Here is a 14,939-nt window from a genome sequence, read left to right on the forward strand (position 1 = left end):
ATCGGAAGGGTTATTGATTGCTTTTTATTTTATAGGTCAGTTACTGATTGGTTGGTTTGAGTGGTTTGAGTGGGTTGGTTGGGTTGGGGAGAGTTGGATTGGGATTGGGGAGAGTTAGATTGGGGAGAGTTGGTATTGGTGGGGGAATCAGATACAATGATGGCAACTAGTTCTTCTAGAGTGCTGGGTTGTGTATCTTGGGGTATATCTATTAGAACAACTGGATGGTCTTCTGGCTTGTCCTGGTCAATAAATTCGGGTTGGGTTGAATTGGTGTTGGTGTTGTTAGGAGTGTCGGTGGGGGTGGTGTTGTTGGTGGTGTTGGGAGTAAGTGCTGATTGCTTTTGGGAGACTTCTAGGGGGTGGTACGTTTCGGTTTCGGCTAGTTCTTCACCAAGGACCAGGAGTTTGTAGGTACAGGTGGAACTTTCAATGGGGCCGGTGAGATGGAGAGGATCTTGGTTGCTCTTGTAAGTAACCATGCCTGTCCAGTTCTTGCCGCGGCAAATATCACACTTGTCTCCTTTGATGTAAGTTTGAGTGAGTTCGCCTTTCTTGTCAAATGTACCATAGTACTCGCCGACTTTAACGGGACCGTCTTCAGTTTCTAAAGTAATTGAGTCAAAAGGAACCATAGTTAGTTTGGTGGTTCCTTCTTTATGCTCTAAAGTACGTCCTTGAATACTTAGTAGTCGGTCGACCTTATCAATGAGCTCAATGTTCTTATTAAGTTCTTTTACTTTGGGACCTACTCTGAATTGGTACTCATCTTGGCCGACTTTGAGTTCTTCGATTGGATTGGGATTATGATTGGGAGTTTCACTACTATCTGGTGTATTATTTGGAGTTTCTGTAAGGACATCACATCTTTTGACCATAAAGTATTCTCGGTCGAATCTTTCGGGATCTAGTACTTGGGTTGCTTTAACTAAACCCAATACTAATCCAGTAATAACTAGAAAGTTAAACACCACTAACTTATGACGCATTAAATTTAAAAGAATAGAATGGGTTATGTATTTAAGTTGTGTTTAGTATTGAGTTGAGTTTAGTATTGTGTTTAGTATTGAGTTGGGTTTGTGGTGGAATTGGGTTGAGTTTGTGGTGGAATTGGGTTGGGTTAATATTGGGTTGATAAGAATCTAATTGGGTTGGTGTTCGGATGTTTTTGAAATTACAAGTATAAGTGACTAAATGGATTTGAGTTGAGTTGGAATTAAATATCTCTTTATTTGCTAGTTGAGTTAGTACTGGTTTGGTTTGGATTGGGTTGGTATTGGGTTGGGTTGGGTAGGTGGGGACTGGGTTAAAGATGGCTGCTTATGCTAATAAGATGAGATGGTTTTGGTATGTTGGGTGGTTTTGATTTTATATTGCTGGTGGCACTTAATTTGCTTAATTGTGGTTAATTATGCTTTTAATCTTAATATGTCTTAATAGAATGGAGTTATTTACAGTTTACTATGGTGCTAGCTTGAAACTAGTCTAATTGGTAATGATTAGATAGACTGAGTACGTTATCTTTTTGAGTTTTCCATAAATATTATAAAATTGCCTAATATGGTAATTTTTGGGTTATAATACAACTGATTTTTTAGTGTAATATGATCATTCAAAAGAGAATTAATAGATTTATTCTAGGCCTAGTGTTTGGCTTGTGCTTTTGTGTTTTAAACACTCGAGCAACCAATTGTAGATTGAGTGATTTAGACTTTCCTTCATTGGGTAGTGAGGGCTCCATTGTGAATGGGGAATTTGATGATGTAGGCATAAACTTAACTTTACAAGAGTTTGCAAAGCATCGATACGACTCACCTTGGGCACAAATGGTACTAAATGCGTATGAAAACGGAGATATCAAGTATAATAGTGACCAGAGAACTTTCTTCTGGGACAAAGGCAACCAAGGATCTTCTGATGCTGCGATAGATAAAGACAATATATTGGCTTTGAAAGATTCAGACGACGGTGATATGATTGCTGATTTTCGAACCAAAGGGTTTTGGCAGTTGGCAGGACTTCACGACGAGGACGCCACAACAATTGCTAGTCTACTCCCTACACTGCACAATCTAGTTAAATCTAAGGATATAGAATCCACAACCCAAAACCTTTCAGCAGAAGACATACCAGATATTATTATGCTATACCATCTTTTCTATGAGCAATCTATTGATTCAAACCAGTCAACCCCAAGATCTAACAGTACAACTACCGATGAATTTGTTACAAATCTCACTAATTATCTCCAGAAAAAAGAGAACCAGAATGCTGTTGATCTACTAGAATTAGTCTACGCCAAGGAGTTATTACCTTCTGGTTGCAAGAGAAAACTTACCCTTCCTACTAACGCTCTTGTTCAAAAATATCCACATCTTAAGCCTCAGGGCAATAGTGAGTTACTCCGTTTGTTCCATCCAATCAATGCTAATATTTACGAGTGCAATGTTAATTACATGTATGATGCCAATACTCTCAATTTTGTTATGTTATCTGCTAGTACAGATATCACCACTGATGAATATGCCCCCAAATTTACCTTTGAGGATGCCGTTCGTTTGAGATATGCCCCCGAGTATAAGTACAACGTAGTGGCCAGGGATTTACACTATGCTCTTCTGATGGCCCAAGTAAAAGAATGTCGGGACTCTGACATAAACCCACATTTCGAGCATCATCCTAAGAAAGACATAAAATCATTTAAAGACTACAACGATTGGGCGCATTCATCGTATAACAGCATAGATTCTCTACCCGATGACGCATCGATAATGCCGCCAACACTCACACCTCTACAAAAGACACCAGTACCCAACAACGATAATTTCCAAACAGTTCAATGGACAGTCGATAGTAGCACACAGGATACTAAACAAAGCTCACCAGCTATACAGACCGGACCACAACATTCAAGCCAAGCAAACCAGGCAGCAACTCAATATAATGACGCACTAGATAACCTGTCCTTGCCATCTATAGTAGCACCAGAACTACCTCGATCCGATAGTTATGACGAACCAGTCCAACAACCAAACAAAGCTCCTAAGGCGGACAATCACGTCAAATCAGAATCAGAAGCCAATGAACATGACTTGAACGAACAAAAACCAGATACTACTCATTATGACCCGGTAGATAGCAGATCGCCATCACCTTCTCCAACCCTAACATCCGAGGGGAAGTGTGATTCATTAGCAACAAGCACACATACCTTGGTGGAAGATTCAATACCAACAAACGCAAGCATGTCATTGGGCAATGACTGGTCATTGGTATCTAACCAAGAAAGACGTGCATCTTTAACAAGCGCGTCCTCCGAAACAAGTCAGGGATTTGTATTGGTTGATAAGCAAGAAGCATTAGCCTCTGAAGAAAACACCGATCAAAAGTCGAGCGAGAATACGGCCACCTCTACAGTTTATGACCAAGTGCCTCAAACCGCCGAATATGACCAACCAACAGATACGACAGAGCCTAATACGACGTATGAAGTACCGGGTTCTCATCTTAACCCAAAGCCAACCCAACCATCACCCAATGGCCATATAGAAGGTTCATCTCTAGCTTCAGCCACTAATCGCAACAGTGGCTTTTACGAGCAACCAAACACAACCCGGGCACAAGATGGACATCAAATGAGATCAGATCCAATGCCTCGGCGGGCATCAGGCTCAACAGTCGATTCGCTGTCATTACCAGTTCGGATAATACCAGACAAAACGGATAACAAGATAAGAACCCACAAGATTATTGCCATTTGCGGCGGTGCATTACTGGGCTTAGCCCAAGCTTCAATTATTCTATATGACAATCTGCATCCAATCGGCCCCAATATAGTCTATATAATTCCTTTTAACATACTGGCGTTAGGTCTGATAATTCCTCTTTTACTGGCCCTTTACAACACTGCTAAGCCTACCAAAGAAAGAAAGCCCCAAAATCTGCCGAGCTACTATATTGTCCTAGTCTCTATAACCATGATCTTCATCATTCTTTGGGTTTTCTTTACATTACATCTGACCACCTACTTAGCCGCCAATGTCATATCACTATGTCATGCCATGATTCTATTCTACCAAGCCATAGCTATACTCTCAGTAGTTGGCTGTCTTATCACCCGAAAGGCATGCAATCTTCGTCAACCTATTATAGCCAAACACACTTATTGGGTACTCTACGTCCTAGCTGCAATATTCGCTTTCACAGTTCCTTTCCTCTCTATTATTGGGCTTACACATGAAGCCAAACTCGTTCTTCATTCCCAAATTCTAGTCATTGCGGCTCTTCTCTTCGCCGCCGGCGCTTTTATTCATAACTGTAGCCACTGGTCTATCAAGACTCCAGCAACCGACAATTCCCCACGTTTCAAAACAAGAGTCCTCACTACAATAGCCGTCTCCGCTCTACTAGCCACCGCCCTCATTGCCACCATATACTTCTCCAGCTCCTACAACACACTACCCAACTCTAACCTACCCAACACACCATAAGATACTCAATAATAACCCAATACCAACCTACACCAAATAAAGCCGGCAACTTATTTTTAGAGACCAACGTATGTCTATCTTATCTAATATCAACGTATATCTATCTTATCTAACACTAACTCAATTTATTTCATCATCAGTACTCAATAACTAATAGAGTAATTCAATCCAAGTAGAATATTAACATAACCCAAGTAGAACATCATCAGCACTCAATAACTAATAGAGTAACTCAATACCCAACAGCAACTCAATAACTAATAGAGTAACTCAATACTAATACTAATACAATACATAAATATATACTATCACTTAGTTGTTTATTGACTTAACACTTAAATTAAGTAGAGATAAGATTGAGTAGAGATGAGTAGGATTGAATAGAGATAAGATTGAATAGAGATAAAAATAAGTAGAGATATCAATTCAAAATCAAAATCAAAAATTTCCAAAATCTTATCTAGCATTGTTAGCTAGTGATTTTTTAAGATTGATACGCATGTAAGTCCGTAAGTGCCGCATTCGACCCGTTCCTTCAGCCTGTCTACGTCCAGCCTTAATCGATCCCGGATTTCGCCATCTTCTCTCTGGATAAGCACAAGAAGCACATTGCCTCTTCTGCTTATGGAAAGACTCATTACCACATCTAATACACTGGATATGGTTCCTCTTATTACGCTTACCAAAACTTGACGTTCCTTTAGACATTCTTCACTAGGGTACAAAAAAAAGAAAATTTAAAGAACCGATGCAAAACGAAAGACTTAATAGTAATAGTAACGAATTAGTTAGTGAAAGTTTACTTAGGACTAAAATAGATAAGAAAGATAAGAAAAGTTTAGGATTAGTTAGTAGTACTGAAACAAGTACAAATAACAGTAGGGGAGTCTATTTAGCCAGTAGAATAGCAGCTGGAGAAGTAGTTTATCCCTATGACTTTAAAGAGACGATGAGTATTAGTGCTATCTTAAGTTGGGTTAGTAGTTTAGAGATAAGTATGGAGAAGGAAAAGGAGATGGGAATCTTAAGTCAGCAAGAAGTAAAGACTGGAGGTCGAGTTATAGCTATTAGATCTATTGGGAAGATAACCTTTATTAAGATAGAATCAATGGGAATGAGTATCCAAGTCATCAGAAAAGAGAAAGTCAGAGATATTTACAGGGGTGATATTTTAGGAGTGAGTGGATCTTTAGGGTACAGTAATAAGGGTGAGTTAAGTATTATGGCTAGTGAATTACGTGTACTTTCACCTTGTGTTCATACTTATCCTACTGAACATTATGGATTGAAAGATACGGAGTTGTGTTATCGGCAGAGATATTTAGACTTGGTTTTGAACAAAGTAAGTTTAGAGAGGTTTATCGTTCGTAATAAGGTGGTGAAGTATATTAGGTCGTTTTTAGATCAAAGAGGATTCTTAGAAGTAGAGACACCGATGATGCAAGTAGTGGCGGGTGGAGCAGCAGCCAAACCATTCAAGACTTTACTGAACGAAATGGGGTTGGATTTGAACATGAGAATTTCACCGGAATTGTTCTTGAAGACTTTATTGGTTGGCGGGATTCCTCGGGTTTATGAGTTGGGTCGGCAATTCCGGAATGAAGGAATTGATGCAACGCATAATCCTGAGTTTACTACTTGTGAGTTTTACATGGCCTATGCTGATTATAATGATGTCTTGCACTTAACGGAAGAAATGATAGTAGGAATGGTTGAGAGTTTATTTGGGAGTCGGCAGGTGAAGTACTTGGTGGAAGGTCGAGAAGGGAAAGAGGCTATGGAAGTATCTTTGGATTTCAGTACGCCATTTAAGTGCATAGATATTCTATCGGGACTAAGTGCTGAATTGGGCGTGGAAATTACAGGGGAAATCTTGGAGCAGGAAGAGGGTCGGATCTTATTGGACAGGTTATGCACTGAACGGGGAGTGATGTGTCGGGCGCCAAGGACTACTGCTCGGTTACTGGATAAGTTAGTAGGTGAGTATTTGGAGAGTAAGTGTGTGAATCCGACGTTTTTGATGAACCATCCCAAGATTATGTCACCGTTAGCTAAAGAGCATCGGAGTAGGAAGGGAGTGACGGAAAGGTTTGAGTTATTTATGCTGGGTAAGGAAGTCTGTAATGCGTATACGGAGTTGAATGATCCATTTGATCAACGGCAAAGGTTTGAGCAGCAGGCCCGGGATAAATCAGCGGGTGATGAGGAAGCGCAAGAGATTGATGAGGACTTCTGTACGGCATTGGAGTATGGTATGCCGCCGGCGGGTGGCTGGGGGATTGGTATTGACCGACTAGTAATGATGCTAACTGGAGCACCTAATATTCGGGATGTGCTTTTCTTCCCTACTATGCGACCGAAGTAGTAGGCGGAAGTCCGGGCTAGGCTAATAAATGCGTTAAGCTAAAGATATGTATTGTATTGAGTTAAGTTAAGTTAAGTTAGGTTTATGGTGAGTTAAGTTGACCTTAGTTGACCTTAGTTGATGTTTAATGAGTGTGGATGGGTGGGGGGTTAGTTACTGTCTTTTAGTGATTGGATGGGAGAGGTATGTTCTGGTGGTAGAGAGTTCATAGAGGCCGTGGGTGCTATTTTTCCTAGGGGATACTAACTTAATGCTACCTCTCGTGTCTTGGGTATGGGATAGTGTCTTTCAACCAAACATACTCAACTAAAGACCGATTTTGAAGTGGACGGATTGGTATTGGGTTAGTATAGTTTAGGCTTTCTTTATCGTACATCAGCTTGAGACTGTTTACATACTCATAATCTAAATGCTAATCTGAGATTGTGATTTCTAATTCGAGATTTTAATCGCACTCGCTGCGATCAGTGCCAGGCCGATAAGTATTACAGAACTTTGCCCCTGTAGATAACTCACTTTAAAGTGGAGACCGGCGAGGACACCATACTTCCCTAAACTAACCCAACTAATACATGCTCTATTAAAGAGATTACTTGAGGCGGGCACGGGTGCCATTTATTAAGTAAATATGGAGGTGAGTGAAAGGATGACGTCATATTACGTTAGTGTTAGTAGTACTAAGTAGTAATTAGGTTGAGTTGGATTGGTATTGGGTTAATTGGATTAGTATTAGGTAGTGGTCGTATGACGGTGTTGCACTAACCCAATTGGATATAGCCAAGTTGATACTCATTGGGTTGATTAAAATAATGTGTTGGTCTGGGTTGGTGTTTGTTTTAACTTGTTATATCTTAACTTCATTATGCGATTCTAGACGGGGGTTGAGGTTAAGGTTGGGTTAGCGTAGGGATAGAAATATACATCTAAATAGACGGTTTTATTATCTAATATAGTATAATGGGGTGGCCTAGGTTGGCCGAATTTCAAGCTAATCTGATACTGCTATAATCACGGAATAAGGTAATTTTTCCCATCATCTAGGCAACCATCAGATCGCATGATGAAATCAGTATAATATAAGTATATATTAAAGTTGAATACTCGGAACTATGGACATATACAGATACATAACAATAGTAACAGTTGGGTTATTAAGTTGGTTAGGTTTAGGTAAACATACTACATCAGCCCAAGACTCGAATGACCCTTATCAGAGTTGCGCTCACGTTAATAACAACACTCTGCTTTTTGATCGTGAAATTAGAAGCCTTGATGCCATAGACTGTGACAATCGCCTGCGGAATGGGACTAAAACCAGTATACAAGACGTTAAGACGTCACAGCAAGAAGAATGGATGGAAAGTTTCCGAACTCCAAACCCTAATACCAATGATACGAAGCCGTGGACTTCTCTATACCAAAACTGCCCGCAGACGAGTTACCCTAACAACTCCACATGCAAATACGATATCGAGCTTCGTAGTATGATGGATGGTTTCAGTACTGTAACACAGAACATTCAACGTCTCAGACCTTTGATAAGAGAACTTATTAATAAGATTGACAAAACGCTTGAATCTGATACAGCGGAATCCCTCTATGCCTCTCTTTCCGACGAGGATGTCAAAACTACCATAGGGTGGATGGAGAGTGAACTAAATGAAGCCGACCCAAATCTCTTACATTCCCTTATTATGCCTCCGCGCCAGCCTAGCGAGAGTATTGAGCAGTTATGGCCTGTTGCTAGGGAAAGTACAATTCAGACATGGAAAGATCACATTCTCGATGCTTCTTCTAGCACTCCTGTAGACATAAGCTCGAGCAACCAATGCACCTACCGCCAGCTTTATCACTATCTACATGCTTTCATAAGAACACAAACCGCCGTGACTGATCTATTGAGGTTTCAAACTTCTCCAATGGGATTGTATTACGAGTTAAATGTTACTGGTAATACTATGGCCGTGCCATTGGATGAGTTTACAAAGCTTAATGTTATTCAGCTCTTTAAAACCAAGACTTCTAAAGATATCATCAAGGAACTAAGCAAGTATACAAAGAGCCAGTTCGATGATATCTATACAAATTCCACGCGCAAGGCCGACCATAAGTTATTAACTATTAAGTCTACACTTGAATCCCTTAAAGACGGTAAGTATTACAAAGATAAGACATCTGATAGTGACAGCTTGCGGGTGTTTTTCAATGCGATTGAAAGTCATCTAACAAATATAACAACAAGCCTTGAGCACACAACCTTTATGTCCAACAATGACACTTTAACAACTAATTGGCCGTCTGCAACAAACTTAAGGCAATGTGTTATGGCCCTCGAGACTATGCAAATCCCCCAACCTAACCCTCCTAACCCCCCACCTGCCCAGAATGGCGCAACCGGTTCTACTAAGGATGCCACAAAGAAAATGGATGACAATGATGACTCAAATAAAACGGATGGCAAGGATGCCACGAAGAAAATGGATGACAATGATGACTCAAATAAAACGGATGGCAAGGATGCCACAAAGAAAATGGATGACAATGATGACTCAAATAAAACGGGTGGCAAGGATCCTAACCCTCCTAACCCCCCGCCTGCCCCTACTAATAACAACACCAGCCCACCCTCAACAACACTTAGCCCTATACCCCCCACCACCCAAGCTAATCCTACACCCCCCACCACCCAAGCTAATCCTATATCCCCCACCACCCAAGCTAATCCTACACCTTTCACCAAAAAGCCAAGCAACCCGATGATCAATACGCCTCCCCCCAATGACCATAAACTAACCCCTAAGCCTATACAAAATCATGCCCAAAGCATCTTTTCACCTATTCAAGTTGTCTATTCTCTACTAGCAGCTGCTAGTCTTAGTATTGTTAGCATCTGGTCCCATTAAGCAACCAACTAGCCTCAATAAATGACCAATGATGCAATTAACAAGTGTAATATGTAAAACACTAATCTTTCTACCGCTATCCTAAGAATCAATGTCAAACAATAACCTAGTAAGATATTTATTGACTTGGTCTAGTATTCCTATTGGCCCGGGCTAGTATTAACTATATTTCAGAGAGATCTTCAATTAGTGAGGAATAAAGAGCACCCATATCGGTTTCCATGCAATGCTTTTGCCTAAGGTGATGTGCCGCGACACTTTTTAGAATACTTGTGACATTCTTAGTGGCCCACTCAGAGGCTTTTATTAGGCATGGCGATCTTTTAGTGCAGGACGTGTCTGGTAACTCTGTTCCCAGGCCTTCTATCAGCCATCGGAACTCTTTGGTCTCTGGATAGTCCAAACTAGCCACTAAATCAAGGAAGCGCAAAGCAGAGAAGGCAATTGCACAATGCCGGTTAGGTTCGGTTTTCCGGATGACTGAAATTGCTTCACTAACCGCGATAGGCCAAAGATTCACCAGTGCACTGCTTGGCATCTTAATGCATAGGGCTCGGCATAGTGAATAGGCTTCAGCAACCAGCAGTTTAATTCCTGATGAACTTGAGAAGATTTCTGAAACCAACCCAAGCATGCCAGAAATCTCCTGGTGGTACTCAGCGAAAGGAGCGCCTAAAATCATAAACCGCAGCCGTTTGATAAGGTTAGCCCGGCCAATAATATCAGACTCACGAACAAAGAATCCTGTACTACTTGCACGCGACACAAGATCAAGTACTTTTTCTGGATCCACCAAGTAAGCCGTGATTTCAATTTTGGTTTTGATATTGGGCAAGCTATCCTTGAAAAACTTATCTGATAAGATAAGATCATAAAAATCTCGCTTCCAAATTCTATTATCACTCATTCGCGAAACCAGCCGGCAAACATCTAGAGTCTTACTAAACAAACTACATTCGGTTGGTAGGCGGAAACACGGCACAATCAGAGCGTTCCAAATACCAACTGTATCAACAGCAATTGCATTATCTAGACTCGTTTGAATGACCAGCTCAACTGCAGTAAGCATTTCCAGTGCAATTTCGTACCGTTTTTCCTCTTCAGAGATATCAGCGACTCGTTTAATGTTCACTCGACTGCTCATCGCAATGCACACGTCAAGTATTTGGGCACCAAAGCTAGCGTTCTCTGGTGAGAGACACTCTTTGTAGAATTCACTGAGAAAGGCAAGAACACCGGTATCTTCTAGTTTAATACGTGCCTGGCTCAGAATCATCCCTAGGATACTGAATGCTTTGGAGGTAGAACTAAAGCTGTGTTTGGGAATGATCGTGATCCATTTACGAAGTAGCTTCCATTTAGCCGGACTAGTACCTGCCAGCAATACTGAGCAAAAGACCGCTTCCGTTGTACTGCTATCAACAATTCCCAAATATTCAACATCACTAATTGAAAAGGTGCGAATTAAGGCCTCAGCAAATACTTCCGGGGTTCTAGCGTACACCTCAGTGGCTCGCGCTCTTATCTGTTCAAGAATATGAATGGCCGCACTCTCTGAAATCTGGATATTATGCCGGGACTTTTCCTGTTCAATCTTACGGGCCACAAACCCATAGACCAGCATAAACCGACCCAAAGCCCAAAGAATCTCTTCTTCCTTCCAGTAGATCTTACAGGACTCACTAGCAACCAACTCCATATTAGAAACAAGACTCGAGGCCGATTTAGGTTGAGGTTTAGAACTAGTCGTTAATGGCCGATCACCACTATAATCGTTTTCTTTACTAAGACCAATACTATAGGCCAGGATCTTATCCATTCTACCGATTTCGTTCCAGTCGCCTTCCAGAATCATAAGTGAAGATGCCTCAAGAATCTCCAGAGTAAGAGACAGAAGACCTTCCTTAAGCACAAAATCAACAATCTCACTACGAACTTCTTTCTTTTCACAGTAAACACCAATAACCACCGAATAGAACCCTTCAATACCCAGTAAGACTGCCGTTTTCATTCTTTCCCAAACAGTACCAGGACTAAGATTAGAAATCAACTGATCCATGATTTCCGGCTGAACAGTCGCTCGTTCGCCTTGTTCTAACAATCTCTGGCAGGCACTAAGTCCTCGATTGACTATTTCCTCCCAGTGCATCTCAATATTAGTGATAGTATGCGTACGATGTGGAGCACAGATTAGCACCAGCAGAAGCGAGAAAAGTGCTAAACGTAAGTCTTTGCTACTCTTACCCAGTACAAACTCTATCTCTGGAGCTGCACTCTCTATCTCAGCCAGGAAAAGAGCATTCTCACTAGTAATAAACCGACGAAACCGTTTTGAGTACCTAAGCATAGCCGCTAGAATCCGAACTCCAGCCAAAATCTTGTTATAATCACAATCAACCAAAACCACTTCTTTTTCGCCTCTTTCCACGCGCTGCTTCAAATACTCCCAAACAATCTCCAGAACTTCCCGATAGCACCGTAAACGAACTAAAAAGAGCTTAGCCCGCCGCTGCTTGAGATAAGAATTCCTTTCCTCATAGAAAGATAGAAGATACCCTAATAAGGTCTTATCTAAAACTTTAACTTGACCAGTCGATTTCTCCACCAAGGCAAAGGCCCGATCAAGTAGTTTATCGTGTTCCTGGTTCTTATAGTCTTTACTAAGATTTGTATCTAATAAGTGTTTGATTAGTGCCGCTTGAATCTGTCCTTTAAGAACATTATCATAAGCCCAAAAGAGTTCAGCATTATCAGCTAGTTTTAAAGTAATACTGAAGATTTGTGCTTCACTCTTAGCCCGTCGTTCAAACCAACCCATACCCAATACACTTCCCTCCTTAAGCATAGCCACTACCAGACGATGAATACCAGCCGGTATTTCCTCTAAAGCCCAAACTCTACCTACCATTTCCCCAATCATATCGGCAAAAAGTAAACCAGATCGCCAACCTTCACTTTGTCCATCATGTAAATAAACCCTAAGAATACTCAGTATAAGAGTCAGTCCATCCTCTACTTTACAGTCCTTTAAAAACTCCTGAGCCGCCTGGCCTATCTCTTCCGACTCATCCTGACCGGGTTTAATTAAGGAAATCCAAGATACGGGAATATCCTTCCCTCTAATTCGACTGGCAATAATCCGAGGTAATTCCTTCTCTCTAGCCACTTCATCTAACAACCCTAAAACTATCGCTTTCTCAACCACATAATTATCAGCTGTAGCCAGAGCTTGCCAGACTAAACGACGATTCACCACTGAAAAGAACTCTTTAGCATACTTGTTGTTCTCTTTGGCCACCGACTTAAGCAGCCATTGCATTGAATACAGAAGAACTTCCTGGACATTTTCAACACTTTGATGTAAAGCCGTTAAGACTTTAAAGTAGATAGAGGGATTCTTAGCATAAAGTACTTCTAAAGTCCGAAATAAACCAGTACTCCCTTCTTTCTCATGCGCTAAAATCTCAATCCATTGTTGTACGCGTTTTTGTAACGATATTTCCTTTTGGAGTAATAGTTTCATAACGGAAAGAGTTATCTCTTGACTTTCAATAAGTGATCCTTCCGATTTCCATTGGACTAACAAATCAAAAGCCTTACGAACTGTAACAATCTCTGTACATTCTAAAGCCCTAGCAAACTCATTCCTTATCTTAGGACGCAAACCCAAAGGAATATTAGCTAAATAAACAATACAACCAGGCACTAACTCATTACCTAATCCTAAAATCTCCCAAACTGCATCCACTACTCTTTCTTTACCTGCTCGTCGTTCTAAGGCCTCCAGTACTCCATTCGCCCCATTCCGAGTCTCACTACTCTCCTCTTCCAAGCCCATAATAACACTCAGGACAATATGCCGGCAAAGTTTAGCCGACTTCTCACCCAGAGTTTCAACAATCATTTTAATAGTCTCAATGTAAACCGGCATAGTTGATAGATTAGCATGGCCATAAAAGGAAAATAAGCCCAAACAAAGAATCTCAATATCTTCCGCCAGTCCGTCCGGTGGAAGTTTTGAAAGAATAATCCGATAAACTCCCATAGCTTTAGTATGGACACCAGCGGGTAAGGCCGGATTAAGACACTGGCTTAAACGCCGATAGAATAAATCGGGAGTAGGAATATAACTAAACTTGTACATTCGCAAAATACTCTCTAAACCAGTGAGATACGTCACTAAATCGGACCATTCTGTGGCCGTGCGAAAAAGGTCAAGTTGACGTTCAATAGCCGTCGCGAATTTCCTTTCACTCATCCAATAATAACAAAAGAAATAGATTAAATTGGTTTAATCGCCTCTTAAGGGGTACTCGTCTCTAGTAATCGACTGGTTAGTGATCACATAGACCTCAAGTGCATCGCCAGTTTTTACATCGGTTTCGGCCACTCCATTGTAAAGATCGCGAATAAGAGATACAGTTTCAGCGGCAGTTGGAGTGTACTCTTTGCCTTCAGCACAGTTCCAGTTGTTCCTTTTGATCCAGGAGTCTAGCAGGGGTTGGAGCATTCTTTCACCCGATCCGTTACAACGGCAAGGTGTCTCCTGGTAGGAACCAACTGGATCGTAGGAGTAGACCTTAGGAATACCCTGGGGAGTAAAGCCAGAAAGGCAGCAGTAGGCGTACTTGAAGAAGAAACGGTTGCTGTAGAGAATCATATGAAGGGCGGCGGCTGCCTGGGCAATAGGCATAGGTCGGGAAAAGTTGAACTCGTAGTTTTCAATGGTGTACTTAAGTTGGGCATAAACTGAACGGGCATCAGCATAGAAGCCAGTAGCACTCAGGACCATATTGCCGATAGTGAAGATTTTAGTGGCCTTACGGGTGTTGATATGGTATTCTGCTGAGTGCCGAGTATCAGCAGCCACTACACAGAAGTCTCGGCCTAAAATAGATAAAGAAGTTCCAGAGTTATCACTATATAGATTATCGGATCCGCCATGACGTATAATACCGGGTTGAACTTCCATACAAACAAAAAAACAAGTCGTAGTATAGTTTAGATTGAATTAGAATTGTGAAACTAAGTATGGTGTTCAATATACGACATTCTTTGTTTGTATTGGGTTGGGTTGGGTTGGGTTAGGGTTAGGTTAGGGTTAGGTTAGGGTTAGGTTGTATTGGGTTGGGTTAGGTTTGGTTGGGTTAGGTTAGTTACATTGCAGTATGTTTCATTGGG

General features: G+C 41.2%; 7 protein-coding genes across 7 annotated transcripts; 3 read left to right on the forward strand and 4 right to left on the reverse strand.

Moving 5' to 3' along the window:
* Positions 1-29: 29 nt before the first annotated feature.
* On the reverse strand, positions 30-989 carry NEHOM01_1276 (uncharacterized protein; the record flags this gene model as incomplete). Its single annotated transcript, XM_051490154.1, has 1 exon — positions 30-989. One exon carries the CDS (start codon positions 987-989, stop codon positions 30-32), a length of 960 nt encoding a protein of 319 aa, XP_051346114.1.
* A 615-nt stretch (positions 990-1,604) lies between these two features.
* Positions 1,605-4,490, forward strand: NEHOM01_1277 (uncharacterized protein; the record flags this gene model as incomplete). The annotated part of the gene is made up of 1 exon (XM_051490155.1): positions 1,605-4,490. One exon carries the CDS (start codon positions 1,605-1,607, stop codon positions 4,488-4,490), a length of 2,886 nt encoding a protein of 961 aa, XP_051346115.1.
* Positions 4,491-4,946: 456 nt separating this feature from the next.
* Positions 4,947-5,198, reverse strand: NEHOM01_1257 (large subunit ribosomal protein L37e; the record flags this gene model as incomplete). Its single annotated transcript, XM_051490135.1, has 1 exon — positions 4,947-5,198. The coding sequence occupies one exon, from the start codon at positions 5,196-5,198 to the stop codon at positions 4,947-4,949; it is 252 nt and encodes an 83-aa protein (XP_051346095.1).
* Positions 5,199-5,238: 40 nt separating this feature from the next.
* Positions 5,239-6,855, forward strand: NEHOM01_1278 (lysyl-tRNA synthetase, class II; the record flags this gene model as incomplete). The annotated part of the gene is made up of 1 exon (XM_051490156.1): positions 5,239-6,855. One exon carries the CDS (start codon positions 5,239-5,241, stop codon positions 6,853-6,855), a length of 1,617 nt encoding a protein of 538 aa, XP_051346116.1.
* A 1,109-nt stretch (positions 6,856-7,964) lies between these two features.
* On the forward strand, positions 7,965-9,758 carry NEHOM01_1279 (uncharacterized protein; the record flags this gene model as incomplete). Its single annotated transcript, XM_051490157.1, has 1 exon — positions 7,965-9,758. One exon carries the CDS (start codon positions 7,965-7,967, stop codon positions 9,756-9,758), a length of 1,794 nt encoding a protein of 597 aa, XP_051346117.1.
* A 163-nt stretch (positions 9,759-9,921) lies between these two features.
* On the reverse strand, positions 9,922-14,016 carry NEHOM01_1280 (uncharacterized protein; the record flags this gene model as incomplete). Its single annotated transcript, XM_051490158.1, has 1 exon — positions 9,922-14,016. One exon carries the CDS (start codon positions 14,014-14,016, stop codon positions 9,922-9,924), a length of 4,095 nt encoding a protein of 1,364 aa, XP_051346118.1.
* A 33-nt stretch (positions 14,017-14,049) lies between these two features.
* On the reverse strand, positions 14,050-14,730 carry NEHOM01_1281 (20S proteasome subunit beta 6; the record flags this gene model as incomplete). Its single annotated transcript, XM_051490159.1, has 1 exon — positions 14,050-14,730. The coding sequence occupies one exon, from the start codon at positions 14,728-14,730 to the stop codon at positions 14,050-14,052; it is 681 nt and encodes a 226-aa protein (XP_051346119.1).
* Between the last annotated feature and the right edge of the window lie 209 nt (positions 14,731-14,939).

Source organism: Nematocida homosporus (assembly GCF_024244095.1).
Source record: "Nematocida homosporus strain JUm1504 chromosome Unknown 4555, whole genome shotgun sequence".
NCBI classification, from domain to species: domain Eukaryota; kingdom Fungi; phylum Microsporidia; genus Nematocida; species Nematocida homosporus.